At 40.6% G+C, this 27,577-nt stretch overlaps 2 protein-coding genes across 11 annotated transcripts in view; both read left to right on the top strand.

Annotated features, from left to right (window-relative positions):
* Window positions 1-13,593, top strand: part of NFYA (nuclear transcription factor Y subunit alpha) — a 34,065-nt gene extending 20,472 nt beyond the window's left edge. For 7 of the 10 annotated variants that reach the window (XM_046639459.1, XM_046639462.1, XM_046639467.1 and 4 more), the window contains 6 exons: window positions 3,614-3,745; window positions 3,976-4,081; window positions 5,426-5,592; window positions 6,698-6,871; window positions 7,670-7,771; window positions 10,997-13,593. In XM_046639459.1, coding sequence (XP_046495415.1) covers window positions 3,614-3,745; window positions 3,976-4,081; window positions 5,426-5,592; window positions 6,698-6,871; window positions 7,670-7,771; window positions 10,997-11,050 — 735 coding nt within the window. In that variant the 3' untranslated portion in view covers window positions 11,051-13,593. The remainder of the gene's footprint in view (window positions 1-3,613; window positions 3,746-3,975; window positions 4,082-5,425; window positions 5,593-6,697; window positions 6,872-7,669; window positions 7,772-10,996) is intronic. The other 3 variants (XM_046639460.1, XM_046639469.1, XM_046639466.1) reach the window with 1 other exon arrangement.
* A 1,019-nt stretch (window positions 13,594-14,612) lies between these two features.
* On the top strand, window positions 14,613-24,760 carry LOC124226500 (adenylate cyclase type 10-like). The gene is made up of 9 exons (XM_046639843.1): window positions 14,613-14,769; window positions 16,276-16,380; window positions 19,222-19,260; window positions 20,003-20,146; window positions 21,929-22,134; window positions 22,404-22,494; window positions 22,584-22,672; window positions 23,280-23,471; window positions 24,169-24,760. Exons 1-9 carry the CDS (start codon window positions 14,613-14,615, stop codon window positions 24,292-24,294), a joined length of 1,149 nt encoding a protein of 382 aa, XP_046495799.1. The 3' UTR covers window positions 24,295-24,760.
* The last annotated feature ends 2,817 nt before the right edge of the window (window positions 24,761-27,577 follow it).

The raw sequence follows: 27,577 nt of genomic DNA, 5'->3' as shown, positions 1-27,577 counted from the left end.
CACACACACAGTGGAATGTTATTCAGCCATAAAAAAAAATGAAATCTTGCCATTTGTGACAACATGGGATGGACCTGAGGGTACTATGCTAAGTGAAATAAGTCGGAAAAAGATAAATACCAAATGATCTAATTTATGTGTGGACTCTAAAACAAAAACCAAGCTCATAGAAAATAGATTGGTGGTTGCTCAAGGAGCAGGGTGGTGGGTGAAATGTGTGAAGGGGGTCAAAAGTTACAAATTTCCAGTTGTAAAAGGAATAAGTCATGGGAATGTAACGTAAAGCATGGTAACTGTAGTTAATCATACTGTATTGTATATTTTGAAAGTAGCTAGAAGAGTGGATCTTGAAAGTTATCACAGCAAGAGTTCTCATCACAAGAAAAAAAATTTGTAACTGTGGATAGTGACAGATGTTAACTAGACTTACTGTGGCGATCATTTTGCAATATATACAAATATTGAATCGTTATGTTGTATACGTGGAACTAATATAGTGTTATGTCAGTTATACCTCAATTTTAAAAAGAAGTACTACCCAAAGCCCACATGCAAAGGAATGAAATCGGATCCTTATCTAACACCATATACAAAAATTAACTGAATGGATTGAGGCTTAAATGTAAGACCTAAAACTATAAAAGTCTTAGAAGAAAACATAGGGCAAAAGCTTCACAACATTGGATTTGGCAGTGATTTCTTGTATATGACACCTAAAGGCACAGACAACAAAAGAAAAAGGTAGGTAAATTGGACTTCATGAAAATTTAAAAATTTTGTGCATCAAAAGATACTATCAACAGAGTAAAGGCAACCCACACAATGGGAGAAATATTTGCTAGTCATGTATCTGATATAGAGTTAATATCAAAAATAATAGAGAACTTCTAAAATTGAGCAACAAAAAGCAAACAACCCAATTTAAAAAAATGGGTAAAGGACTTAAACAGATTATTTCCCCAAAGATGATGTACAAATGGCCAATAAGTAAATGAAAAGATGCTCAGCGTTGCTAATCATCAGGGAAGTGCAAATCAGAACCATAATAGAGATACCACTTCACACCCATTAGGATGGCTACTAACAAAAAGACAGAAAATAACAAATGTTGGAGAGGATGTGGAGAAGTTCTGCACTGTTGGTGGGAATGTAAAATTGTGCAGCTACTGTGGAAAACAATATGGTAGTTCCTCAAAAAATTAAAATCAAAATTACCTTATGATCTAGCAGTTCCACTCTGGGTATATACACAAGAGAATTGAAAACAGGATCTCGAAGAGAGATTTCTACACCTGTGTTTATAGCAGAATTAGTCACAATAGCTAAAACTTGGAAGCAACCTGACAGATATGTGGATACACATACAATGGAATATAATTCAGCCTTTAAAAGGAAGGGAATCCTGACCTATGCTACAACATTGATGAACCTTGAGGACATTATGCTAAATGAAATAAGCTAGTTACAAAAAGACATACTATGTGATTCCACTTATATAAGGTAGGCAGAGTAATCAAAATCAGAGACAGTAGGTAGACTTATGGTTGCCAGGGGCTGGAGAGGGTAGCGAATGGGGGAGTACTGTTCAAAGGCTATGGAGTTTCAGTTTCACAAGATGAAGAGAGTTATGGAGATGGATATTGGTGATGGTTGTACAACATTATGAATGTATTTAATACCACTGAACTGAACACTTAAAAATGGTTAACATGCTAAATTTTGTGTTGTGTATTTTACCACAATTTAAAAAAAAAGACTTAGGCAAACTATCCCCTAACAAAGGAGGATCCATGAGTGTCTCTGAGACATGGAACACGCTGGCCTGATTCCTGCCCTTCCATCAGCAGGCCTTTTTCCTATCAGCTGGTAAGCTCCATGGTAACGTCCTCTTCTCTTCAGACCAGTGGCTTCCCAGGTTGAAATCATGGGTGGAAAGCAACCTGGCTATAGAAATCCATCTCTGTGAGAGTACCCTCTCTGCTTCCAAACGCCCTGTTCTGTTGAAACAATGCTCAGATCAAAATTGTCTCGTGATGAAATGAATGAATGACTGATTAAAGAGCTATTGAGGGAGGTGTCAGGGAAAACTGTTTAGTAGCTGTGTATTTGAGAGTGTACTTGTATATAAAATAATAGCAATTTTGAACTGTGGGACGTTCCTATAAAAGCTGTCTCTTTTGATCTTAAAAAACGTGTCCAGTAGCTGTTGTATGAAAAAAGAGAATTCTGTATACCCAGCAGTTAGTGTTGTTGCAGTTTTTTTAATTACAGAAAATTTCTAAGAAATTTTTCTGAAGTTACTTGTTAGGTTTATGATGGTCCTCCTAATAGCCATAGCTGTTAAACGAGAGAAAAGAAAGAAAATAGATTTGGATAGCACAGGATCACTCTCTGTTCAGAATTACTGTCTGAGGTTTAGCTGTCTAGACCCAGGAACCAAAAAGAAAATGCAAATTAAATCAACAAAAGACTAGGAAACATTAATGACAGTACTGGGTTTTGGTGAGGATGTTGGAAAACCTAGGGGGAATATCATTTGACACATTGTATTAGTTATCTGTTGCTGCATAACAAATTACCCCAAAAGTTAATGGCTTAAAACAATAAACATTTCCTCGGGGGTCCGGAATCCTGGCACAGCATGGCTAAATAATGTGACTCAGTTCTCCCTTGACGCCATTGTGGGCTGCAGTCAATGCGAGATTCTCTGGGGGAGGATCTATTTCCAAGCTCACTTTCATGGCTCTTGGTGGGCCTTAGGTCCTTGCTGACTCTTGGCTGGAGACATCAGTTCCTTGCCATGTGGGCTTCTCCATGGGGCGGCTCACAACATGGTAGCTGTCTTCTCTCAGAGGGAGTGAGAGAGGGTGAGAAGTTGACAAGATGGAAGTTATGGTTTTAGTTATAATGATTACCTATTAGATAGGAAGAGAATGTTAAGTGAAGCAAATGGGGCAGAAAGTTAATTTGTTAAATCTAAATGGTGACTGCAGGGGTGTCTAATATGATAGTTTCAACTTTTCTGTATGTTTTAAGGATCCCATATATACATATTTACAGAATCCCAGCTTAGAAAAATTAGAAATAACTTAATTTTTTCAATACTTTAATATAGAAAAGTTCAAGCATAGACAAAAACAGAGAATGATATGATGAATCCCCATAACTCAGCTTCAACAGTTATCGGCACATTATCAGTCTTCTTTATAGTTTCATCTGTATTCCCCTACTCTGTCAAGGATTGTCTTGAATATATATTATATCATTTCATCAGTAAAAAACACTTGAGTGTATTTTTAAATGAACATGCTTTTAAAAATAGATAACTATGCCAGCACTATCTTTTAAAAAACTGACATTGATTCCTTAATACCATCCAATATCCAGATATTGTATGCTCATATTATTAGTGGTCAAATTATTTAGTGGTCATAATTCCTCCATTGTTTCATAAATGGAAAACAAGTTATCTCTAATTCATAATAGAATTTCTGTCTTTTTTCCTCATTAGAGCATCTCCTGCTTTCTAGAGGAATTTTGTAACTAACAGTCCAGAGCCAAAAGAGACCATTGTCAGCAGGGTACTAACCTTTCTCTGTGCTCTCTCCCACAGATACAGTTGGTCCCACCTGGACAGATCCAGATCCAGGGTGGGCAGGCTGTACAGGTACAGGGCCAGCAGGGCCAGACCCAGCAGATCATCATCCAGCAGCCCCAGACAGCTGTCACCGCTGGCCAGACCCAGGTAATCCACTACCTCTGTCCATACACACACACACACACACATAACACAACACAACACAACACAACTGATTTGGAAGGGTCAGACAGCTGAGCCAAATATTTCACATATGGTAGAAATGGGGAAGAAAGCCATGAAAAATGTTTTTTTAAAAAAAAAAACCTACATGGTCTTGTTCTTTGTGGTGTCTTTGGAATCTGTTAAGTTTTTTTGTCATGATATATTTCCTGCAGACGCAGCAGCAGATTGCTGTTCAAGGGCAGCAAGTGGCACAGACTGCTGAAGGGCAGACCATTGTCTATCAGCCAGTTAATGCAGACGGGACCATTCTCCAGCAAGGTAAGTGTGCCCGTTCATTTCTGTGGGACTTGGGGGCATCTTTTTCATCTCTTGGGCAAATGACTGCTTTAGAAATTTTGCAGTCACCTCTATATGACATATTTTTGAACAACAAAAAATATTTCTTCTAAGTCTTCGTTGATGGTTCCTTGTCACCAGTACATGATCAACTTTGATTCTATCTGTAGGAGTTCCTACTGTGGTGGTTAAAAGACTAGTGCTAGGGATTATAAAGATTTTAATCCTTTCTGGGAAGAAATGTTTCTAAATAGAAGATTGGAAATCTGGAGTGAGTTTATTGCTAAAAGGAGAAATAGATCAGAAGTCAAGTTGGCATTTGGAGTGTTGTTGCTGCTTATGTTTTTTTCCTGAGCCACTTCATTATTTATTATCACTATCATCATAAAAAGACTTATTACATGCCTACTATGTATGTAGCAGTTTGCTAAGAAAGAAGTGTTTTCTTCTCAGAGAGCCTCTGGTGTAACAAGGGAGACACGTGTGAACAAATAAATACAGTGCAGACCCCTTATAGAGGTATGTTCTAGGAATAGATCTCGCATAAACAAGGGAGAGAGGAGATCTGTTTAGCTTGGGAGGAGAATGGACTTCAGAGAGGAGGAGATGGCTCAAACTGAACTTGAGAGCTTTTGCAAGCATTTGTCAGTTAAATCTAGAAAGGACATCTCAGTTAGTTTCCCTAACTAAAGTTTTGGCTTGTGATGAAAATTTAGCAGTATACACGATGCGGTGAGTGCAGTAACTGTGCTCTCACATGACTCAGGAGAGGGCCTGAAGTGGATTGAGCCCTGGCAAGAGCTCGAACAGAGAGCGGTAAACAAAGCCTCAAGTGCTGCTGTTGATGGTGTGGGGACTCGGGATGCTTGATTTAGTTTAAGTTTTAGTCCTGCAGCTGGCTGACTCATTGTCAGTTTGGGTTAAACAAATTATAAGTTTATAAAGTCTCCATCCCAAAGCAGGGTGTTCATATGTAGAGGAACAGTGGGTATAGTCGTAGTCAGACTGATCCATAGAAGGGGAGGACTCCGAATTTTCTCACCACCCGTTGAAAACTGTCACTGGATTGCCGAGGGAAGTCCATTTCAAGGATAGATTTATTCAGAACTGGAACCCGGACAGTGAATGGAATTTCAAAGATTGTGATTACTTGAATTATATGCAGCAAACCAGGCAGAGAGTGGGAGAGTGCTTTTTCTCCCCTTGTGCTGTTTAGTATGTTTTTCCAGGGTGAATGAGTGTGTGCCCGATGGAAGAGGGACTAACTGTGTTCCCTTCTTTCTGTATACCTGTGTTTTGTTTGTTTTATATTTTATTTTCTTAAAGTTACAGTCCCTGTTTCAGGCATGATCACCATCCCAGCAGCCAGTTTGGCAGGAGCACAGATTGTTCAGACAGGAGCCAACACCAACACAACCAGCAGTGGGCAAGGGACTGTCACTGTGACACTACCAGTGGCAGGCAATGTGGTCAATTCAGGAGGGATGGTCATGGTAAGAAAATTGATTCTTCACTTCACTGTTCTTATCTGTAATTTATTTTTCCATATATCTCTTTGTCTTTGAAAATTTCTTAAACTTGCAATTTGCTATCTCTCATTATAAATAGTGACTTCATGGGATTGAGATTGATCCTTAGGGCACTGACAGAGATCTACTTTTACAATAAACATTACAACGAACCATAGTTCATTCTAAGCACCTACTATGTGCCAGGGACTATTCTAGGTGCTGGAGATACAGCAGAGGATAAATAGACATAAATATGTGCTTTTACGTGATCTTACTTAGAATTCAAATAACAAAGGGAGGGATAGACTAATCTTTGGGAAATGGAAAATATGTTACCCACAGTGAATGAAAGAAGAAATAAGCTAAAAATCAGAAAGATTGTAATCAATAGAGAAACGAAAAAATGTGTGATATAAATATGTAGGGATGATAGGGAAGGAGAGTTGAGTGGTGTGAGTGAAAGTCAAAATTGGATGTCCGTATACAGTACCTAAGATGGATGAAGGAAGAATGAGTAGTAGAAGCTTCTGCAGAGGTGGAGGAAGCTCCCAAAAGAAACAACATAGCCGTTCATAGTTGTTAGAGTTGGGAAGGGAGAGGGGCACAGGAACCTGTTGTTTCCTTGTACATTTAGTACCGCGCTTTGTTTTTGTTTGTTTAGAAAAATTAGGATTGAATTATATAGTAAGTTAACTATTTGATTAAATTATTTGTGCGACTATAGGCATTTGGAATCACTTGGTCAATCTGTACCTATCTCTGTACTGTTTTACTGTCTTATGATTACTGTTCCTGACCATTAGATGGCAGCAGACATTCCTAGAAAATGGAGCTGTGGCTGGACAAGAATTTGGACATGGTTGTGTCGTTTCTCACAGTGGCTTCTGGGACCCCTATGACATAATCATCTGGAATGTTTGTTTGAAATGCACACCTACGGTGTAAATTAACTAAATGCCCTGTAAAAGTTAACTCTTTGTAGCATTCAAAATAAAATAGATTAACAGGGACCAAGAAACTGTTTCCTATGTCAGACTTCATTGCCACTATTTCATATTTCATATGCTATGATGTTCTCTTCACACAGATGGTGCCTGGTGCTGGGTCTGTGCCAGCTATCCAAAGAATCCCTCTGCCTGGGGCAGAGATGCTTGAAGAAGAGCCTCTCTATGTGAATGCCAAGCAGTACCACCGCATACTTAAGAGGAGACAAGCCCGGGCTAAACTAGAGGCAGAAGGGAAAATTCCAAAGGAAAGAAGGGTGTGTATAAACACAGTGGGAAGGATATAGGAAGAGAAGGGCAGGGTTCTGCTTTTGAAGTTACTTTTTATTTATATGGTTTGTTTCCTTAAGTACCTTGCAAAGAATTGAAGTTATATAGCTGCTAATCTTTTGTAAAAGTAAGCATTTGTTATTGCTATATGCAGCTGCAACTACACTAACAAAAAAATAACAGTGGCTTAAATAAGATTTCCTTTTTCTCTTTTTTTTTTTTTTTTTTTACATAAAAGGAATTCAGAGATTATTTGGCCTGGGCTAGTAGCACATTTCCACAATCCTCAGCACTCATTCTCCTCCTGTCTTACTATTGTAATTTTCTTCGAATGCTATTATAGTCCATATGGCTGCTTGAGCTCCAGCGTAGAAACAAAGGGAACCTCTGCTTTAACGAAACTTTCAAGAAGTTCCAAACACCTCGTTAGCTAAAATTGAATTATGTGGCCACACTTAACCTGGAAATAAGGCTAGGAAGTGCATTTTATTTACAGAACAACCATTTAGCCAACTAAAATTTCGTCTGTTATTAAAGGGAAGGAGAGGCTGTATATTGAGAGGTAGGTAGTGATCTCTGCTATACCTTCAGGGAATCTTTTCTTAATTATTATTCATTTAGCATTCACATTCTTATGATTAGCTGCTATCTAGTGTTTTCTCCATAACTCAAGGTCATAATTACCCCTGGTGGCTTTGATCACAGTTTTCCCAAACTTGTGAGGATGGAATTTGTGCATTAGATAACTGTCTAGTTACCTAGTAGTTTTATTTCTCTTCTTTTAGAAATACCTGCATGAGTCTCGGCACCGTCATGCCATGGCACGGAAGCGTGGTGAAGGTGGACGATTTTTCTCTCCAAAGGAGAAGGATAGTCCCCACATGCAGGTGAGAAGACTTGTACCTTTCATTCTTCTCTTTATTGCCTTGTATTTTCTTGGGTGGAAGCCTTCACCTAAGGCTTACTATTTTCACACTAGGGACCAATCACATTCTCTGAAATGTGTGACATTGTGTCTCTTAGATTCCCTTTCCTCTTACAAGCACTAAAGGTCTTTAATACAGTGGCCGTTTTTCTCTTCCTGATCTTTGCCAGTTCATTCCTATTAATTCTTTGAAATTCTCGCTTTTCTTGATCTTCAAAGAACACATTTCATTGTCTCTTAGTATAATATTAGCAGCAGCAGCTAACACTAACTGCTGTGTGCTGGCCATTATGTTAGCACTTTTATAAGCTTTTTTTTTCATTGAATCTTTACAGCAGCCTCAAGCCCCATGAGTTAAGATTTATTGTTTCCATTTCACAGTTGAATCTGAGGTTTAGAGAGGTTAAGTAGTTTGCCTAAGGTAGAATACTTAATAAAATGGTGCAACTGAAATTCAAACCCAGGCAGTATAATTCCAGAACTTACTCTAACTACTATATTACTGTGGTTCTTAGGACATACAATTCCACTGATTGTATCTTGTCGGCATTTCTGAATCAATATATCCAAAATAAAACTTGGTTTTTATTTTATTTTTTTATACATAGACCATTCATTTATCGCAACAAGTGACATGCCCATCCACCCAGTTATTAAAGCTGGAATTGTTCAATTCCTGAAGAAATCCTCTTGGTTTTACCTCTAAAATATAATCTGAATCAGTTTACATTTTTCCCTCCCAACTGCTGTCAGCCTGGTCTAATCCTCTCTTCTTTTGCTTCACTTAATCTAACAGCTGTCTACTGGTCTCCCTTCTTTCATTCTTGTGCCCCTCTCATCCATTCCCCACATCTTCGTGTAATCTTTTAAAAATGTATATCATGGCATATCACCATCCTGCTTTAACCCCTTCCACCCGCACCCTTTCTCATTTGCACTTAGACTAAAATCCAAATTGTTTACCATGGCCAGCAAGGTTCCACGTGGTCTAGCTCCTGTCACCCTCTTGTTTCATTTCCTCCTCTTTGGTCTTTATGCTCTTGCTATACTGTTCATTGGTTTGTCTTCTGCCATAGGACCTTTGTCTTTAAAATAGCCAATCTGTAAAGCTTTTCACTCCATCTTTTTGCGTAGCTATCTCCTTATCTTTTAGGTCTTGGTTTAAATCTGAGAAGCCGGATCTAGAGTAGGTCTCTTCTACCCCATTATTTTCTCCCATCTTCCTTTTCTTTTGAGTGCAATAATAATTGAATTGTTTTATTTGTGTAATTGTGCAGTATTTCTCTCCTTCACTAGACCCTAAGCTTTGTAGACAGTAGAGGATTGTTTTGTTTTCCATTGTATTTATTGGACTTAATGTAATGCCAGTCCAGAGCAAGCACTCGGTAAATGTTTGTTGAATTAATGTATTCCTTCCATTTACTGGTAGTTTATTCTGTGTGACCATTACATTCCACCTGAACTGTTGCCAAATCGATCTTTATGAGATAATGCTTTTTTTGGAGGAAGATTAGCCCTGAGTTAACATCCACCGCCAGTCCTCCTCTTTTTGCTGAGGAAGTTTGGCCCTGAGCCAATATCCGTGCCCATCTTCCTCTACTTTATATGTGGGATGCCTGCCACAGCATGGCCCAATAGTGGTGCATAGGTGCACACCTGGGGATCTGAACACATGAAGCCTGGGTTGCCGAAGCAGAGTGCGTGAGCTTAACCGCTGTGCCACCAGACCAGCCCCTATAATGCTTTTTCAATCACATCAGTCCCCTGCTCAGAGAGGCAAGCTAGTTCCTCATCTCTTATCTAAGCACCTTTGCCTCATCACGCGTCTCAACAGTCAGAGTAGATTTCCTCACACGTGAGCACTAACTCCTCCTTTAATGCTATTCCTCCTTGCAGTCTGAGAACCCTTCCTTTCTCATTATTCTCATATTCCTCATTATCCATGCAGTGTATAGATGTAGAGTGCCATCTATGGGCATTGTGCCAGGAACTCCTAATTCTGTGTGCTAATGATAGCCCTATGTCTAGTTACTTAGCCTCTTTTAGCCTCAGTTTCTTCACTTGTAAAGTGAGGTGCTCTTGATACTTCACAGGAATGCTGTAGGGATTTCATGCAGTAAGCCACATTAGGTACCTACTTAGCACAGTACCTAGTACCTAGTGAGAGCTCAGTAAATGCTGGTTATTGTCTTTGCTCATTGATTAAGACCCAGCTCCCAGGGCCGACCCGGTGGCACAGTGGTTAAGTGCACACGTTCCGCTTCAGCAGCCCGGGGTTCGCCAGTTGGGTGCGGACATGGCACCGCTTGGCAAGCCATGCTGTGGGAGGTGTCCCACATATAAAGTGGAGGAAGATGGGCATGGATGTTAGCTCTGAGCCAGTCTTCCTCAGCAGAAAGAGGAGGATTGGCAGCAGTTAGCTCAGGGCTAATCTTCCTCAAAAAAAAAAAAAAAGACCCAGCTCCCCTCCTGCCACCTCCAGAAATCTTTCAGCTTTTTTTTTTGGATCACACCATTTGAGGCTTCATGGCCTGGTGTGGAGGCACTGAAGGAGTTTATTGTGGAGTGTTGTAAAAAGCTTCCGAGGACTGATCCTAGTCTTTACTCTGCAGATTTTAAGTGACAGGCAGCAGGGGAGTTTATTGAAAAGATTAAATGGGAGCCAAGAGATTTAGCAGTTAGTCCTTGCTGGGCTCCTGACTAACTTTTTTAACTCTAATCCAGGCAAATCACTTTACCCACTATACTTCAGGTTTCTCTACAAAATGAATGCATTAAGGTAAATAAATTCCAGTGCCCTTTCCAGCCCTGCTAAGTGCTCAGTATTTTAAATATGATCAGAAAATAATACCACACAATATAGCCTGACATAGTTCTCTGGGTCTTTTTCTTAGCCACCTAGGGACCCTTAAACCTTAAGGTAGAGCACATTACAGGTTCTTAGGAGAGAGATACACTGTCAACTGTGGAGTGCCAAGCCAGACTTGAAATCTTTTGACGAATGAGGTTTATTGTCTCTTCTTCCGTAATGGAGCTGCACTTCAATCCTTTTATGCAGACTTTGATGCGTTACAGGCCTTTGGTTTACTTAGCAAAGTTGTGTGTATTCCCTTGGTGATAAGTAGTGAGAAGTCCCTGTTGCTTTTGCAAAGGACGTTAATCATTATTATGCTTTCTTTGTCTCTAGGATCCAAACCAAGCAGATGAAGAAGCAATGACACAAATCATCCGAGTGTCCTAACCCCAGGCCATGTGATGGAGCTGATCAAGGTCATGTTCCTCACCACTGTTCCAGGAGATTGATCAACTCTTCCGATGGGACACTGATGATCACATTCTGCCCTTTTCTACAGGACAGAAACCACTTAAGTTTTTAATAAGTGGCTCAGTATTATAATTGCAGCAATGACTGGCAAACTGAAGTTGCAAGCCTTTGTCTCACCCTTTCAGTCAGGACCTATTTCTGACTGTTGATGACAATGACATTTCATGGATTGGGATGATGCAAGGGAGCCATGCCAGCCTAGCAGTACCACACACAGCACTTATGTTGACTGGTGAAGCCAGCCAGCCATCTCAGCAGGGGAGAACAACCTCCTCGACCTAAACTGCAATCAGGGAAGCCGCAGCCCACTCCTTCCCGAGGAATCTAAGCAGCATCCATCCCTCTGAAGGGAGGTCTCAGGCTGAGGAACTGAATGGACACTTTGTATTCAGAGATGGCTTCCAGGCAAGGAAGTTCCCTCTCACAATATGGAAACAATAAATTCTCTGAGATACTTTCATCTAATCTGTGGTAATGAGAAGAATCTCTGTCTGCCCAGATGATAGGTTGGTATCTTTGGACTCCGGCCAAGAAAAGCTAACCCTGGGGATAGAATGATAAAAGACTCAAGCACTAAAAATTTAAATTGCTCAATCTTGTTTTTAGCTTGACAAGTTGTGGTCTGCTTGTCCATCTGTTGACAGGTCATCTGGACCATAGTTCTTGCTGTGGCTACTTTTAAGACAATGTAGAGGGTGTTGAACCTTGAAACTGCCTTTCCTGAGTAGAGAACAAAACTATACAACAATTTCTATGCTGAAGTGCTGAGGACATTTGTAGTAACTCCTAAAGAGAGCTAAACTAGAAAGCTTCAGTCGTAGGCTTTGTGACAGCATTTGGGCAATAGAAGGGTTCATATGTGTTTCAGTCTAGAAGAAGAGAGAGAGTGGCATACATACCCATGTGTTGTCATATAGCATGATTCTCCAGTGGACGGATGCCTGGGATGGATCATTAAGAAAAAGAGAATAATTTACATTTATGCTATAACCTTTAAACAAGCATGGAAAGGGAGAAGCCTGAGATTTGGTCCTCGACAATTTCTGGAAAGCACTGTTCATTCACGCTATCTTGGACATATTCCAAGTTACCGGCTAGAAGCTGAGGAGGATGTTGGCTTCATCTTGCAGCGCTTTGTGCTGGCCCCAGAGAGTAAACTTTCTCATTCTTCCCATGGCAGCTGATTCTTTGGTGCCAGTTTCCATTTGTTTCCCCTTTTCTCCACAGGCCTTGTGCAGAAGGCTTTTCACATTGCATCCATGTTCTGGGATAAATTGCAGACTGGAAATAGAGATGCCTGCAGGGTCAGGAACTGGGCCACAGTTCCCAGAATGGGTTGTGCCTCAGAAATCTCTCTCTTTTCTAGATGTTAAACCTGGGAAAACTAAGATGATATTTTGGAGGAGTTGCTGCCTTCTCTGGAAACAAAGAAGGAAAACCTAATTCTTCTGAAGAACATTTGCGTTTCATTTAAATACCAAGAGAAAAGATTGGCTCTTTCTTTGATTTCATTCTAATTGTATTAAGAGGGAAAAGAAATTAAACCTTCTAAAAGAAAACATCACAAAGGGAAATCATTGTAATGTTAGAAATAGAGGGACAGAGCTGTGTAAGGAAGTGAAGTGTCTCCTGAGTCTCTGGAATCTAGTTGTCTGTCCTGGCTTCCAGATGTCAGGAGGGGCTGACTCTTTGATAGGCTCACTAGAAACTTCTGGCTCTTTGTATGAGTTTCAGATATTAGTTTTATTCAGTAAGCCCCAAATTTTTCAGATGATAGATTACTAAAAACAATAAGGAATTTATATCGCTTGTTTCGTTCAGAAGTCTTTAAGATGCAGAGTTCAGAAAGAAATCCTCAGACCTAATTTCTAATACTTAAGCCAACAACAGTTCTAAAATGTTATTTATTTGTGTCTGTAAGTTTGTACATAGTATTACCAACCTCATATTGTTGATTTTTTTATCAGTTTTGAGTTTTGTTTTGTTTGAAATGATATGCTTCAGTTGTCGTTTTGTCATTGCATTTCAGATAGCTCATGGCCCTTTTAGCACACCGTAATACACAAAGTTTGGAATTTTTCTTTATTTTTACCAGTTCTTTTATTCATTTGTCATTGTGACTCTAAGTGATGACTTCACAGATGCAGAAAGAGTGAATGGATGAGTGAATAATTGGTTTAATGCATCGTTATTTCACTTCTTGAGTGCTTTTTTTTTTTGCAGGATAATTGTAAATGTATATATTTTAATTGCACTGGTACATTGAACATGTCAGTGTCTTATACCACTGGACCAACACAGCATTTTCTGGCTATTGGGTGCCTGATGATAATGTTTTGATTTTCCTTTGGGACTCAACTATGTAGAAGGCTTTTCCCCCAGCAGTAGGGGGAGTACAAAGTGATCGATCATTGATGTCATTGCAATTACTATTTTTTAAAATAAATTTATAAAAACACTAAAAAGTGATTTGGATATTGAGGAGTCTAGAATCCCCTGGGTTCTAGGTTGTGTTTATAATGTTGAAATTGTGATCTCTGTGGACAGTGTCACACTTGCAATGTCCAGGTGTCTCTTTTCCTTCCCTTTTGGCCCTCCCACCCTGCTGAGGAGATCTTTTCTGTCATCTATGGGCTGATCACATATTTGGTCTTACTGGAAGTGTTAATCAGAATGCGATGAAGTAATTCCATGAGTAAAATAGCCCTTTAAACAGCATTAATTTATTAGGTATTGTAGAACTAAAGATAGTAAAGATGAAATTTTTAGATTTTGTTTTTATTTTTGCAGGAAAACAAAACAAAGATACTTCTCTGTTAAAAATCCACAGCATGCTCATCCTGTTAGTGCTTTGTGTGCTCCACAAATCTGAGCAATAGGCTGGCAGCCTCAAATGGGCCATTATCACACAAAAAGTCAGGGAACCAGGAGCTAAAAGAAAAACAGTCCCGGGGAGCACTCGCATGAGGCACTCAGTAAACCTGTCCTGGCATACAACAGAAATAGAAGAAACCCCCTAACAATTAAGGAAAAGGCCTGTTATATAGCTTTAATCTAATTGTGTTAAATTTAAAAGTCATTCTGAGTTTGCTTAAGTCTGATGCCAATGGAACTTGACCTAAGTTTCTACTCCAGTGATATGAGGAAAAGACCACCCTGTTGATATTTATCTCGGATGGTCTGTTTTAAATAGAAGCATCTTCACCTCCATGTTTCAAGGAGATTGAAAACGTCGGCTTTCTCTTCCGAACTCGCTGCCCTGCCCCGCCTTCCGCCCCTCCCCACTGGAAGCCCGAGCCAGGGCGCAGGCGGTGGGAAGCGGGTGGGGCGGGGCTCGCGGTCCCTTTCGATTGGCGCTCCCCAAGGAGGCCCGCAATGATTGGTTGCTGGGAGGGGCCTTCAAGGGCCGGCGTTGCGGATTGGCTGCTACGCGAGAAACCCTGTTCCCGATAGCTCGGCGGCCAAGCCCGCCGCCGCCATGGCGACCAGCGAGCAGGTGGCGGCGCCGCCTCTGTGGCCCATAGAGGCCCGGTTGGCGGCGCTGCTTCCCGACTTGCTGGTCTTCAGGAAGCCCAGGGGGTCGGAACCCGAGCTCGCCACGGCCCAGGGCGTCCTCCTCGGTGTCCACGTGACGGGTGAGGGGAGGCGCGTCGCTCTCCGGGCTTGCCTGAGGGCGGCCGTTGGCCTCAGCTCGGAGAGGCGGGGCGGTCGCCGGGCGAGCAAGGCGCGGTGTAACTGCGCGCCGCCGCCGCCGCTCGTCTTCAGAACCGGAGGACGCCTTTCGGCGCGATCCGGCGAGCCCTCCTTGAGGCCGCTTCAGAAATGATGGAAGTGGGACTCAGAAAGGGGAAAGCACTTCTCCTGGGCTGCACGGCGGGCCCTGAACGCAGGCTCCTCCCAGACCGAGCCTTTGCCGTTAGGCATTCTGCCTCGTCCAGTGATTTCATTCTCTCAATGAAGCCGCTCTTTGGGTCTATAATTATGTGTCCGCCATCGTTGTAGGAGTTAGAGATTTAGCAGCTACTTTGAGAGACGTTAGTTTAACAGCCGTCCGTGTGTCAGGGCTGGGAGATGGGCGACGCAGGGGCCGGTCCTCAGGGTGCTCTCCGTACAGCTGTAACCCGTTCCCCTTGCCAGGGCTTTCTCTGTCCCGATTCCTGTGGTTTCCCTTGGCCAGAGGAGCCGTCAGAGGGTTTGGTGGGGAAGGGGTAGCTGGCTTCAGATGGAGAGGGCGCCTGTGGGTGAATCTTCACCATCTGGAAGCATGGCGAGGGTGGCCCTCCGGATCCCCAGGGGCAGCAGCAGCCAGCCTGGCGCCGCTACTGTCTACCGACTGGAGTGCCCCTTACTGGGAGGAGATGCTTCCAAGACCCCCAGCGGATGCCTGAAACCGCAGATAGCACCAAACCCTATATCTACTATATTTTTTCCTGTACAAACATAGCAGTGATAAAGTTTAACTTATAAATTAGGCACAGTAAGAGATTAACAATAACTAATAATAAAATAGGACAATTATAACAATATGCTGTAATACCAGTTACCGTAGATGTAGATCTTAACCTCAACGCACGGTTTTTTCCTTTCCTTATGTCAGGAACTTTCACCTTTTCACTTGAAGGAAGCACTTTAGCGCTTCTCTTTGCATATGCGAATTGCCAGCATCACTAATCTTGCACTTTGGGGCCATTATTAAGTAAAATAAGGGTTACTTGAACACAAGCACTGGGATAGCACAACAGTAGATGTGATAACTCAGAGGGCTTCCAAGCGACTAATAGGCAGGTAGCCCATAAGCAAGGAAAGGATGTCCAAAGGGATGGTTCACATCCTGGTGGGATGGAGCGGGAAGGCAAATTTCATCAGGCTACTCAGAATGGTGCCCAATTTAAAACATGAGTTGTTTATTTCTGGAGTTTTCTACTTAATATTTTTGAACTGCAGTTAAATGTGGGTAACTGAAACCATGGAAAGAAAGGCTATGGATGTGGGGGGCCTACTGTAACAGCGTGTTAAAAGATAATGAAATCGCTCATCTCAAAGAGGTCTGCTTCCTTTACACTGCCCTGTTGGGTGGAGGGAATAGGACCTAAAAGTTTAGGATTTGCAGCTAGCATAGTAATTTTTGCTTTGTTTGTCAGGGTTTACAGCATTGATGGACAGGTTCAGCCTGACCTGCAAGTCGGAACGTGACATGGACAAACTGGCCCACATCTTCAGTTATTACATTAGTGACATCGTGGAGCGTGAGTGACCATTGTAGTGGAGCAAGGAGGTGTAGTGCCGGGCTCCTGAGGGTTTGTAACAGAAGGCGGCCTGGGGTACTTTAAAAGGGTAAACCAAAGGGTCATTCCGTTAGTGGTGCTCATCTTTCATTTCTTCAGGTTGCCACTGACAAGCTGGATCTTTGCCCGTATCTGCCGTTCTTCTCAGTCTCGCATCTCGTAGACTTGATGTTCAGAAAGGGGGAAAAAAGCTAATTCTTATTCTTACTTTGCGTGTTTGCATTTTATTTTAAAATAAAGTATTCCTCAGGTTGTCTCTTCTAAAAGTAATGTAATGTGCCTCGTGTGTATATCAGATATAATTTACAAAACATCTTCCCTTTCTATTAGTGCATTTTGATCCTGTGAGGTGGGAATGAGTGTTTTCTTTATTTTCTGCCAAGTATTAAGTTTGTGGATATTTGCCTAATGTGGAAAAAAACACCCTCCTTATTTGTGCAGTAGACATGTTTTGAGTACCTACTCTGTGACATGCACTGTAATAGGTGCAGGGGGTGCAAAACCTATTCTTGAGGAGCTTTCAGTCTGGTTAGGCCTACTCAACAGAAATTACTCTGGCCCTATGCCCTTTAGTGCTTGTGTAATATTCCCTTCCTTTACTGGCAGGGCCACATACAGTTAGGTCCATCATTCTGAGATTCACCAGAATAAATACTTTGTGGCATCTCCTTTAGGAATTTGATTATTTGACTCACCTCTTACCCCAGAGGAACAAGTATAAAAGATATTTCAATTTTTCTCAATAAGTTTAGATGAAAAGGGGAGACAGAAATTATGTATTATGTGTGTGTTGTAACATCAGGAACTGATGGGTACTGAAATACAGGGGAAAATAGGACACAGTACCTGCCCTCATGGAGTTTCCATTTTAGTGAGAGAAACATAATAAGTAAACAACTAATTATAGATTATAGATTCTGTAAAGGAAATAAATAGGGTGTAGTGGTAAAAAATGTAAAGTAGTTTCTGTATTAGATAGGGTGGTCATAGGTGGGTCCTCTGAGAAGATGTTGTTTAAGCTGAGACATAAAGGATGAAAGGAACACCTTGTGAAGAGCTAGGGGTAAGCATTTCAGGCAAAAGAATGCCAAGTACTAAGGTTCTGAGATGGGAGAAAGCTTATCGTGTTCTAGGAACTGAGAAGGCCAGTGTGGCTAGAGCATAGCTAGCAGTGGGAGAGCGGCTTGAGGTGAGGTTGGAGATAGATCATCAAGCTCTGGAGTTTGGATTATATATTTTCATACAAATGGAAACTTTTGAAAGGTTCTAGCAGGGAAGTGATGTGATCTGATTTCCATTTTTTAAAGCTCATTTTGGCTGCCTCATGGAGATTGGATTATAGAGCCTGATGGAGAGTAGGTAGTAAGAATGGAAGCTGGAGGAGTCAGTTGGAGCAGTTGTGGAGAGATGATGGAGATTCTGTCTAGGGTAGTAGTTCTCAACCTTGGCTGCAAATTAGATAACCACTTTGGGAGTTTTTAAAAATCCTGCTGTCTAGTCTTCACCCCAGACCAATTAAATCAGAATATGTTGGGGTAGGCCCAGGAATAAGGATTTTTAAAAGTTTCACAGGCAATTCCAATGTGCAGTCAAGGTTCAAACCATTGATCTAGAGATACTGCAGTAAAGCTATGTGGAATGGATTGATTTGAAATCTCTTTTGCAGGTTCAACAGACAGGATTTGCTGATGAATTGGATTTCAGTGGGAAGTGGTGACAAAAGGGACTCTCAGTTTTTTGGCTTTCATAACTGAATTGATGGTGATGTCACTGAGATGAGAAAGACTGGGCTTTGAGAAAGAAAACCAGGGGTTCTGTTTTGAATATATTTAGTTTGGGATGTCAGTAAGTCGTTCAAATGGAGAAATGAAGTTAGGAACTATGATTGAGCCTGGAACTCAGAGAAGTCTCTGTTAGAGATAAAAATGTGAGTTGATGGCATAAAGATGGTAATTAAAGTTAAGAACTGATTGTGTCCACGTGGGGACAGTGTAAATAAAGACAAAGAGCCTAAGACTGAGGCTTGAGCAACTCCAGGGGAGGATTATGATTAGGGAGAAAGAACCTACAAAAGAGATTGTAAAGTGGCCAATGAGGTAGGATGTTGTGGTGTTCCAGAAGCCAAAAGGGAAGTAGGTATCTAGAAGAAGAGGGCCACGGTTTGGTGAGTTGAAAATGAAAGGTGTCAAGTACAATAAAGTAAGAAAAATATTGAACTTAGCAAGATGAATACTGTTGATGATCTTGATAATGTTAGTGAAATGGTAGAGATGGAAGTCACATTGGAGTAAGCAGAGAAGAGAATGGTAGAAAAAGCATTTCACAGTGAATAGGATGTGAGGAGAAAATTGTATATAGCTGATTCTTTTGAGAATTTTTTTTTGCCTTGAATGTAACAGAAAAATGGAGGTAATGGGGAAAAAGGTAGAGTCAAGAATAGGTGGGTTAATTTTGTAGTTTGTTTTTTAAGATATTGATGGGAATGACCCAGAAGAGAGAGGATAAGGGAGGAAGTGAAGTTCTTGAGAGGGTGAAGGGAGCTAAGATCCAGAGCACAGATAGGAGGATGGCTTTGAAGAGAACAGGAGTACTTCTTCCATTCTAGAGAAGAAGGGTATAGGTACAGACAGATTTAGGGAGAAGCTAGGAGGAAGGAAGAGGAAGCCTGAGCCTCGGAGTGAACAAATAGACCAGAAAAGATATGAAGAAAAACCCAGTAGTAGGCCATTCTATGATTCTGCCGTGATCTTGTATATATCTGATTTTGACTCATTTTCTTCTTTCCCCCTTACTTGATTTCAGATGTGCTCTGTTTTGGAGGGGATATCCTAAATATCACAGGTATTTTTCAGTTTTTCTGAAAATTTAAATGACTGTAGGTAAGGAAGACTATATTTAGGTGGAGTTTGGCATATTTTTTTATTCAGCATTGTTTGGTTATTTAATATGTACTGGGCTCTGGGGAAACAAAGATGGGGAAGACACAGTCTCTGCCTCAAAGGATCTCCCAGTCTAATGGAAAAGCCTTGCCCATAGTAAGCTCGCATGAGCTTTACATTTTGTTTAGATTGAATGACAGGAAAATAAGTGCTTATAAAGCATTCGTGAGAAAACTAATGAGACACTTGATCATTAACAACAGAAGCTAAGTGTAAGATAGGGAGGAGTCAAGAGTCTCCTATCTGAAGAACTCTGAGGATCTTTCACAGCTATATGCCGCAGCGTCAGCCTATCTTTTTGTTTAGTCTTAATTAAACCAGCCATAAAATTAGATTTGAATGTGAACCTACATTTTGTGAGCGTCCTTGCTAGTACTTCTCCCCTTCTGTTAGTATTCTGGTGGAGGGGAAGATTACCAAAAATATCCTTAAACCTTAGGAACATTTCAGCTTCTACCTAGTTATTTTTTTATATGCTGAATGGTTTCAAGGATCTATGGTGTATTTGAACCTAGCTTAATGTATAGGGCCAGGAAAATTTGCCTGACACTTTGCACGGTGTCTTCTGCATCACTGAGGGCTTTGCCCTGGTCCAAGTGAGTCCAGGTGTTTGACCTCTGTTGGCCTATCTTGTGTCTCTGCAGGGAATGTGCTCCTGGCACTCTGGACAGTGGAACAGAATCAACTGAGTGACATCATTACTCTGGTGGCAAAATGTAGTCTGGAGATACAGGAGAAATTTGGGATCTACCATACCAAAGAAGGCCACGACCTGCAGCTAAAGATAGGTAGTAGCTACTAAAAGAGTGATTCAATTGAAAAAGAAAAACACTATAAAAAATTCAAAAGATAAGTGACAAACTGGGAAAAATACTTGCAACTCATCATATAGACACATAGACAAAGGGTGAATTTTGCTAATATTAGAAAGAGCACCTAGAAATTAAGAAAAGACTGATATTCCAAGAGAAAAATGGGCGAAGAACATGAATAAATAGTACGTGGACAAAGAAATACATCTCTTTTAACATGTGAAAAGATGGTCACCTCCATAATAAGAAAAATGTCTATTGAAAGTCACGTTGAGATCATTTCTCACCTATAGATAGGCAAAAGTTCAGATGCTGAACACACTGTTGGTGAGGCTGTGAGTTACAAATAAGCCTTCCTGGGAAATTCAGCCTGCAGACAGACCTGTCCAGAAAAAAGCCCAGTATATGTATAATTGGACAGAGGAGAAGGGGGACAGAAAAAAATTCTTTGAAGAAATAATGGCAGAACATTTTCTAAATTTGATAAAAACTAAAAATCTGTAGCTCCAAGAAGCTCAATAAGCCTAAGCACAAGAAAAATGAAGAAAACTATACCAAGGCATATCATAAGCAGATTACCTAAAACCAGTGATAAAGAAAACATCTTAAAAGCAGCCAGAAGGAAAAAAAAAAGACATTATATACAAAGAAACAAAGATAAAGATGAAAGCAGATTTCTTGTTGGAAACATTGCAAACTAGAAAACAGCAGAACAGCTTTAATGTAAGAGATTAAAAATCCCTGTCAACCTAGACTCCTATACCCAGTGAAAATACCTTCAAAAAAGAGAGGTGAAATAAAGATTTTTTCAGACATATAAAAGCTGAACTAATGCATCTCCAGCAAACCCACACTATGAGAAATGTTAAAGGAAGTTCTTCCAACAGGCAATAATGAGTGTTGACAAGGACATGGAGAAATCAGAACCCTCTTACATTGCTGGTGGGAATGTAAACTGGTAGAACCACTTTGGAAAAAAGATTAGCAATTTCTTAAAAAGTTAAACATACGTCTACCATATGGCCCAGCCCTTCTACTCTTAGGTATTTACCCAAGAGAAGTGAATGCATATGTCCGTAAAAAGACTTGTACACAGATGTTCATAGCAGCTTTATTTGTAATAGCCAAAAGTGACAACCACCACATAGCAGAGCTCGAGGAACCTACAACTAGAGTATACAACCCTGTACAGGGGGACTTTGGGGAGAAGAAGAAGAAGAAAAAAAAAAAGAAGATTGGCAAAAGATGTTAGGTCAGGGCCAACCTTTAAAAAAAACAAAAAGAAAGAAATCCCCCAGGGTAAGAAAAATGGGAGGTACAATAAAAGTGTATAACAAAGCCCATGGCTGGTAAAATACTGATGATCTATGCACTCAGCCCTGGTTACATGTGAGGAGGGATGGTGTGATCACCGTGGCAGTAATTTCTGAGCGTAACCATTTGATTTCTACCATTAGGACCTAGCTGTCCATTAGAATAGCAATTTAGAGATAGGATTCTTGGAGGCCTACAATCTCTTGTTTCTTCCCCCATACAACCCAGGCTTGTTTGAATGTCTGTGTCTAGGTGTGTTTAAGACAGAAGGAAATCTGGGGCAAAAGACTATTTTTGAAGGTGAGCTCATGTAATCTGCAACTGTGGACAGTAAGAAGACTGGCATGATGCATCGAGCAATGTGAGGATTCCAGACCCCACCCTTTGCAGAGTTTTCCAGTTGAGTTTGGCTGTTCATCACTTGTCTTCTTTTTCTCTGGACAGGTCTGTCTGCAGGTCGGATTTCCCAGGTTATTGTTGGAGATGAGCAGCGACAGTACCTCTTGGTGATTGGGCGAGATGTAGACGATATCCAGTTAGCTCAGCGTTTTGCTCAGGCAAATGAGATTGTCTTGTCCTGGAACTGTTGGAAGCTCTGTGAGCAGTATATGTTTGAAGTGGAAATCATGAGGGAGGATGAAGCTGTGAAGGTAGGAGGCTGGTCCCATCCATTGCACATCCTGAAAAGGCCTTCCTACTACACAGGGCAGTGCTCTGGTGGTATTAACATATTGCCTGACCAAACCAACAACCATTGGAACTCGATTTTGGAGGGAGGCAGGGGATATTCTCCCAGGAAGATAGACGAGGCAGAAAAGTAAGGCTGGAAAGATAAATAATAAACAACCTCAGCCTCTCTGTTAAGGAAGGTAATCCAGTTGGAGGGTGGGCACAGAATTGAGCGCTTTCCTTTCTATAGTTAAGAGATATGCGGATCATTGACCCATTTGATTTTGATGAGCATTTTGACAAGTGCCTCGATTATCTGCCACATTACCGGACAAGTGCTGGTAAGTTACTTTGTCCTTTCTACCCAAGCCCAAAATTATAAAGATTAATTTTCCACATGGCTGGAGATACTTTGTTTTCCTTTTCTCAGACACTCTAAGAACTGCCCTGGAGTTGGATCCAGACTCCGCACTTGAGCAAACCCTGCGGAAGCACATCATGAAAAACCTTTTGAAGAAGGTTATTTCCTACTTCTTGAGTCATTGTGTAGATTGTGTGTGTGTTTGTGTAAACAGGCATACATTTATAGTGTCTACCTTTTTGCGTTGATCCAGTTCATCTCTGGCTCCCCATTGTAATACCATCTGCTTTCCCCATCTACACCAACTACTGTGATGACATGTCTTATAACTTTAGATTTCTCAGTCCTAGAAAATAGAAGCCACGTTTATTTTTCAGTTTTTCTCTCAAGAAGCTAGTACACTCCTAACAGAGTATAGAGTATATGCTTGGTAAGTATGTATTGATTGATTGTGTATGTATGAATCTATGTGAATCCCTTAGTAAGTCATATAATGACTAATGGAATTGGACATATCAAACTAACTCTTAGAGAGAAAATATAAAAGCCTGGCAAATTTCATCAATAAATTAGATTTAAAGTCAAACAGTTTTAATTTCAAGTGTACTGGTGTGTATGTCTTCTGTCCCTCTCGAACCTGAATTCTAGGTTGTTGACATCTGTAAGTTATTTGCTTATACTCACCATGCAATGTAGAATTAAAATGCCTAAACATGATCCTGGGAGTTGAAGACACAGGCAAGGTAACTCACTGTGTCTTTGTAGATTGATGAAGGCCAACCTATGGAGTATATATCTGAATTCCGTACCGTGACTATGGTTTTGGTCAGCCTAGAGTTCCACAAGACAGCATGGATGTTGCATTTGTGTCATCTTATCCAGGAGGCTGTCTTATACATCTCAACAGTCATAGAGAAGGGGGGTGGCCAGCTGAGCCGGATCTTTATGTTTGAGAAAGTAAGTACAAGGGAACTTGACCCATCAGCATTAAAGGTGAGTGAGGAATAATAGTCTTGTATGACCAGTTTATCTCTCACATAACACAGGCATAAGTCAGATTTCCTGCTATTAATTTTGTAATAAGCTATATTAAATTAAAACGTCAACTAATAGTAGTTAAGGAATTGGATGTCCTAGTTAATTTAATTTTCAAGGTATCTGAGAGTTACTTTCCATATCCTTTTTGATTCTATTCCTGTTGAAAAATCCTTGTGAAAGCATGAAGAATGTTTTTCTGGCTCTATTAGTACACTAAATGTAAACAGATCTTTCTCAGATAATTGAGGAGCTTGAAAAAGAACAGTATCATAATGCTTGACATTATAAGTGAAAAAAACGTGGGTAGATAGACTTAGCTCAAGGTGTACACTACAGATTGAATTTTTGAAAAGTTCTTGACATTAATTTTTCTTGTGTTTTAAATTTCAGTTTTGAACAGTTAGTTAAATTAAGATTTTATTTCTTTTTTCTTAATCATCTCCATGTTGATGTGGCCCAGAGTGTCCATTTCATGAATCTTGTAGAAGCCTACATTCCTAACAGAAGACCTGTCAGGAAAGGGTCTGGCTTCATTCAGGGGAGTTGGTTCAGTTGAGGCAAGCCATATTCCTTCCCCAGGTAAACGTCTCTTTTCTTTCCTTGTCATCTGTCCCAGGGCTGCATGTTTCTCTGTGTTTTTGGCCTTCCTGGGGATAAGAAGCCAGATGAGTGTGCACATGCCCTAAAGAGCTCCTTCAGCATCTTCAGCTTCTGCTGGGAGAATCTTGCTGAGACCAAGTGAGGAGGAAGGTGGGGCAGAGAGGAGCTTCTCAGGCCCCAGGGGGCTCTTCCGGCAGGGTAGGAGGCAGTAGCAAGTAGCAGGGATTGAGGGCGTCCACAATCTGCCTACAGGGGAGAGAATGTGCCAAGTCAGAAAACAAGATCTATTAAGAAGTCACTAGGTACAGAACTATGTTCTAGGTACCCAGAGAAAATAAAGATGTTTCCATCCATTGGGGTGGGAGAGGGGGAAGAATAGAATACACATGGCAAGATCAAGAACACTGCAAAGGAACTAGCAAATGTGTAAATTAATATAACACAAATAATACATCTGTATGTGGATGGAATGCCGAACAAAGTCTGCCTGTCTACAGGGAGGAGAAGTGTGGGAAGAGAGGTTGTAGGGCAATTACCTAGAAAGGAAAGGACCTATAAATGATGAATAGATTTGAAAAAGTTATTTCTAATGTTAACATCAAGTCGAAGATTTGTTTGCTTGGTATACTTCTTCAAGATGAATAAAAATTATGTCACACATTTATATAGTGCTTTCACATTTATAGAATACTTTAGTATATGCCACCAGTGTGAACACTTTTATCCCTCTTTTACACATGAAGAAACTAAGGCCACAGAAGAGAATTTACTAGCATATAACAGAGCTGGTAATGAAGCCCAGACCTTCTGTCCTCAAATTTTGTGTTGTTTTCATTACTCCACAGCTGCCTCTTATAAAATGCAGATAGTCCCCAAAAGAGATAATATATATTATTAACATGATACCGTTGTAGACACATACTCATGGAATCTTAGTACTGAAAAGAACTTTAGAGATTATCTGATCCAACTCCTTCTTTTACAGATAAGAAAGGTGCTACAGTTGCTTCATAGATACTTAGACTCTTAGCCCAAGGCAGATATGTATTGGCACTTCTTTCAGGCTTGGTAGGATCTGCAGATACTCCTACAGCCTACTTCCCAGTCTTATCTCTAGTATGGTGTGCTGGGCCATCCCTTCCAGTGCTGGTCTCTTCCGCTCTTGAATTTTGCGTTGACCTTTGGCCTTCAGAGGCTATCTTACAATGCCTTTAAGGATGCCTTCTATGACTCTAAGGCCATAACTTGGTCTTTTCAGTCTTACTCTAGAATATAGTAGATGTTAAGAGCTAGATAGGATCTTAGAGTTCATCTAATCTGACCTCCTTAATTTCAGGAGACTGAGATCCAGAGGTTATGTTGGTAAGCCAAATAGCTTGACGATGTCAGAGCCTAAAAGCTAGTTTCCAGGTCAGTGTTTTTTTCCTTAAAGGTAATTACTAATGCAGTAATTTCCCAAAGTATGTGTGGTAGAGCATTAGTCCCTAATAATTCATGAAAAAAAGATTTTTGTGGCCAAATTTGTTTGGGAAGTGATGTAAACTATATTTCCTTCTTGGAGGTTCACAATATACATTAACATCAAAGGTTCTGAGTAGTCCTACAGTAAAGAAAATTGTTACATTTTGTTTTACTCAACATTTCCCAAATTCACTTCATCATGAAACACTTTCCTCCAGAAATACCTATAAACATCCAGAAAAATAAATGTTCTGAGGAGCATATTTTGGGAAATGCTGCACTAACCGGATGCTGAAGTTTGCCTTCTTCAGCCATAATTCACATGTAGAGACATAGTCTCATTGGTGCCTGTGTTCAGGAGCAGATAATATTGCTCATGCCTCTCTGTATCACATCAGCCTGACCCAGACCTAAACCACACCCTGTGCCTCCTTTTTCAATGAACCTCTTCACCTTGTCTTCTAAGTTCCCCTTTCTCATCTGAGAAATACTTTCAGTTTTCAGCTCATGTACAGAAGAAAAATCATTCTCTGAGTCCATCGATTGATCAGGCTTTTCTGGTTTGTGACTAAATCTCCAGGATATTTTTAAGACTCAGGGAGTGCAGTCTCAGAATCTCATCATTATAGTTTTTTCAGGACCAGAAATACTTTGTTTATTTATATATATTTAATAAAGAATATATTCTTCATCAATGAAGAAAAACTTTTAAAAAAGGGAGGAACCTGGACTGCCAAGAAGAGCAAGGGGGAATTATAAAGTACAATAGAAAGAATTAAGAAACAACCAAGTGAGAAAAGTATTATTTGTTTCATTGTCACAGTCTTGTTAGCAGTTGAGTTTCTCACATGCATGAAAGCACTCATTCAGCAAGCATTCATGGAACACAGTTATGGGTCAGACACTGTGCTAGACCACTCCTCAGCTCAGTAAACAGCTGACTTTAATACAATGAGATTTAAGTGCAGGAATCAAATCCTGGCTACCTGCTCACAACTTCACAGTGCTATGGGAAGAAGTAGTTCTTTCCATGGTACCAGAGAATTGTTGACTATAGACATGAGTTTTGAGCCAGGTTGAAAACGAAAGGAGTTCAGTAGGTGGATAAAGTAAGAAAGGGCATTTTAGGCAAAGGAAGCACCGTGAAACATTAGAAGAGTTTTAGTCTTGTTCTTAGTGTGGCAGCAGAACCAACTGCCTGGTTCTGTCTTGGTTATCTCTTATTCATCCTGGGCAATGGGCCCATTGAATGAATGGTAAGAGTCCTCAATCCTGTCCTTAAAGGAAGGCAGGAGAATTTTGATGCCCAGGAGACAGTAATGTTAGAATTATTGTCACTTTTCATGCTTTCTGTGAAAAACTGAAAATTGTTTATTTGTAGAATTAACTTGAAACTAATTATGCCTTATCACACCCTCTTTCTCCAACCACATCTTGTTATCTGTCACATGAAATTTTCACGTCAGTCAAGTAAATCTGCTTATTCTCTGTTATGTATGAATTGTTCATTCCCACCTTTGAGCCTTTGCCTCACCTGGAGCAGTATATGCCCTCTCTTTAAATAATTCACGTTCCCAGTACTTTTCCATCCCTGGCCTAGGTAGGGTCATTTCTCCTTTCACCTCTCCCTACTCCAAACACCTATGCGCTAGCCATCTTGAACTAATTAGTTTTGCACACACACACCAGGCTTCTCAAAGTCTACGCCTTTTCCCACTGGACAGAATGCTGTTTCCGCACTTTGGCAGTACTTCAACTTTCAAGATCCAATCAAATGTCCTCTCCTTTATGAATATTCTTTGTACTCTCCAGTATGAGTGAGTGCATCCCTTCTGTTTGCTCTGTTAATTTGCTATACTGATCTCTAATATGTAGTATTTGTTTTGCTGACGTATAAATATGTCTCTTCACCTTCTTCAAACTCTACCACCTTCCTCCTCAGACTGAACTTCTTCAGGGAATGG

The sequence above is a fragment of the Equus quagga genome, chromosome 15 (assembly GCF_021613505.1).
Source record: "Equus quagga isolate Etosha38 chromosome 15, UCLA_HA_Equagga_1.0, whole genome shotgun sequence".
NCBI lineage: Eukaryota > Metazoa > Chordata > Mammalia > Perissodactyla > Equidae > Equus > Equus quagga.
This window is presented reverse-complemented; position numbering and strand designations above follow the sequence as displayed.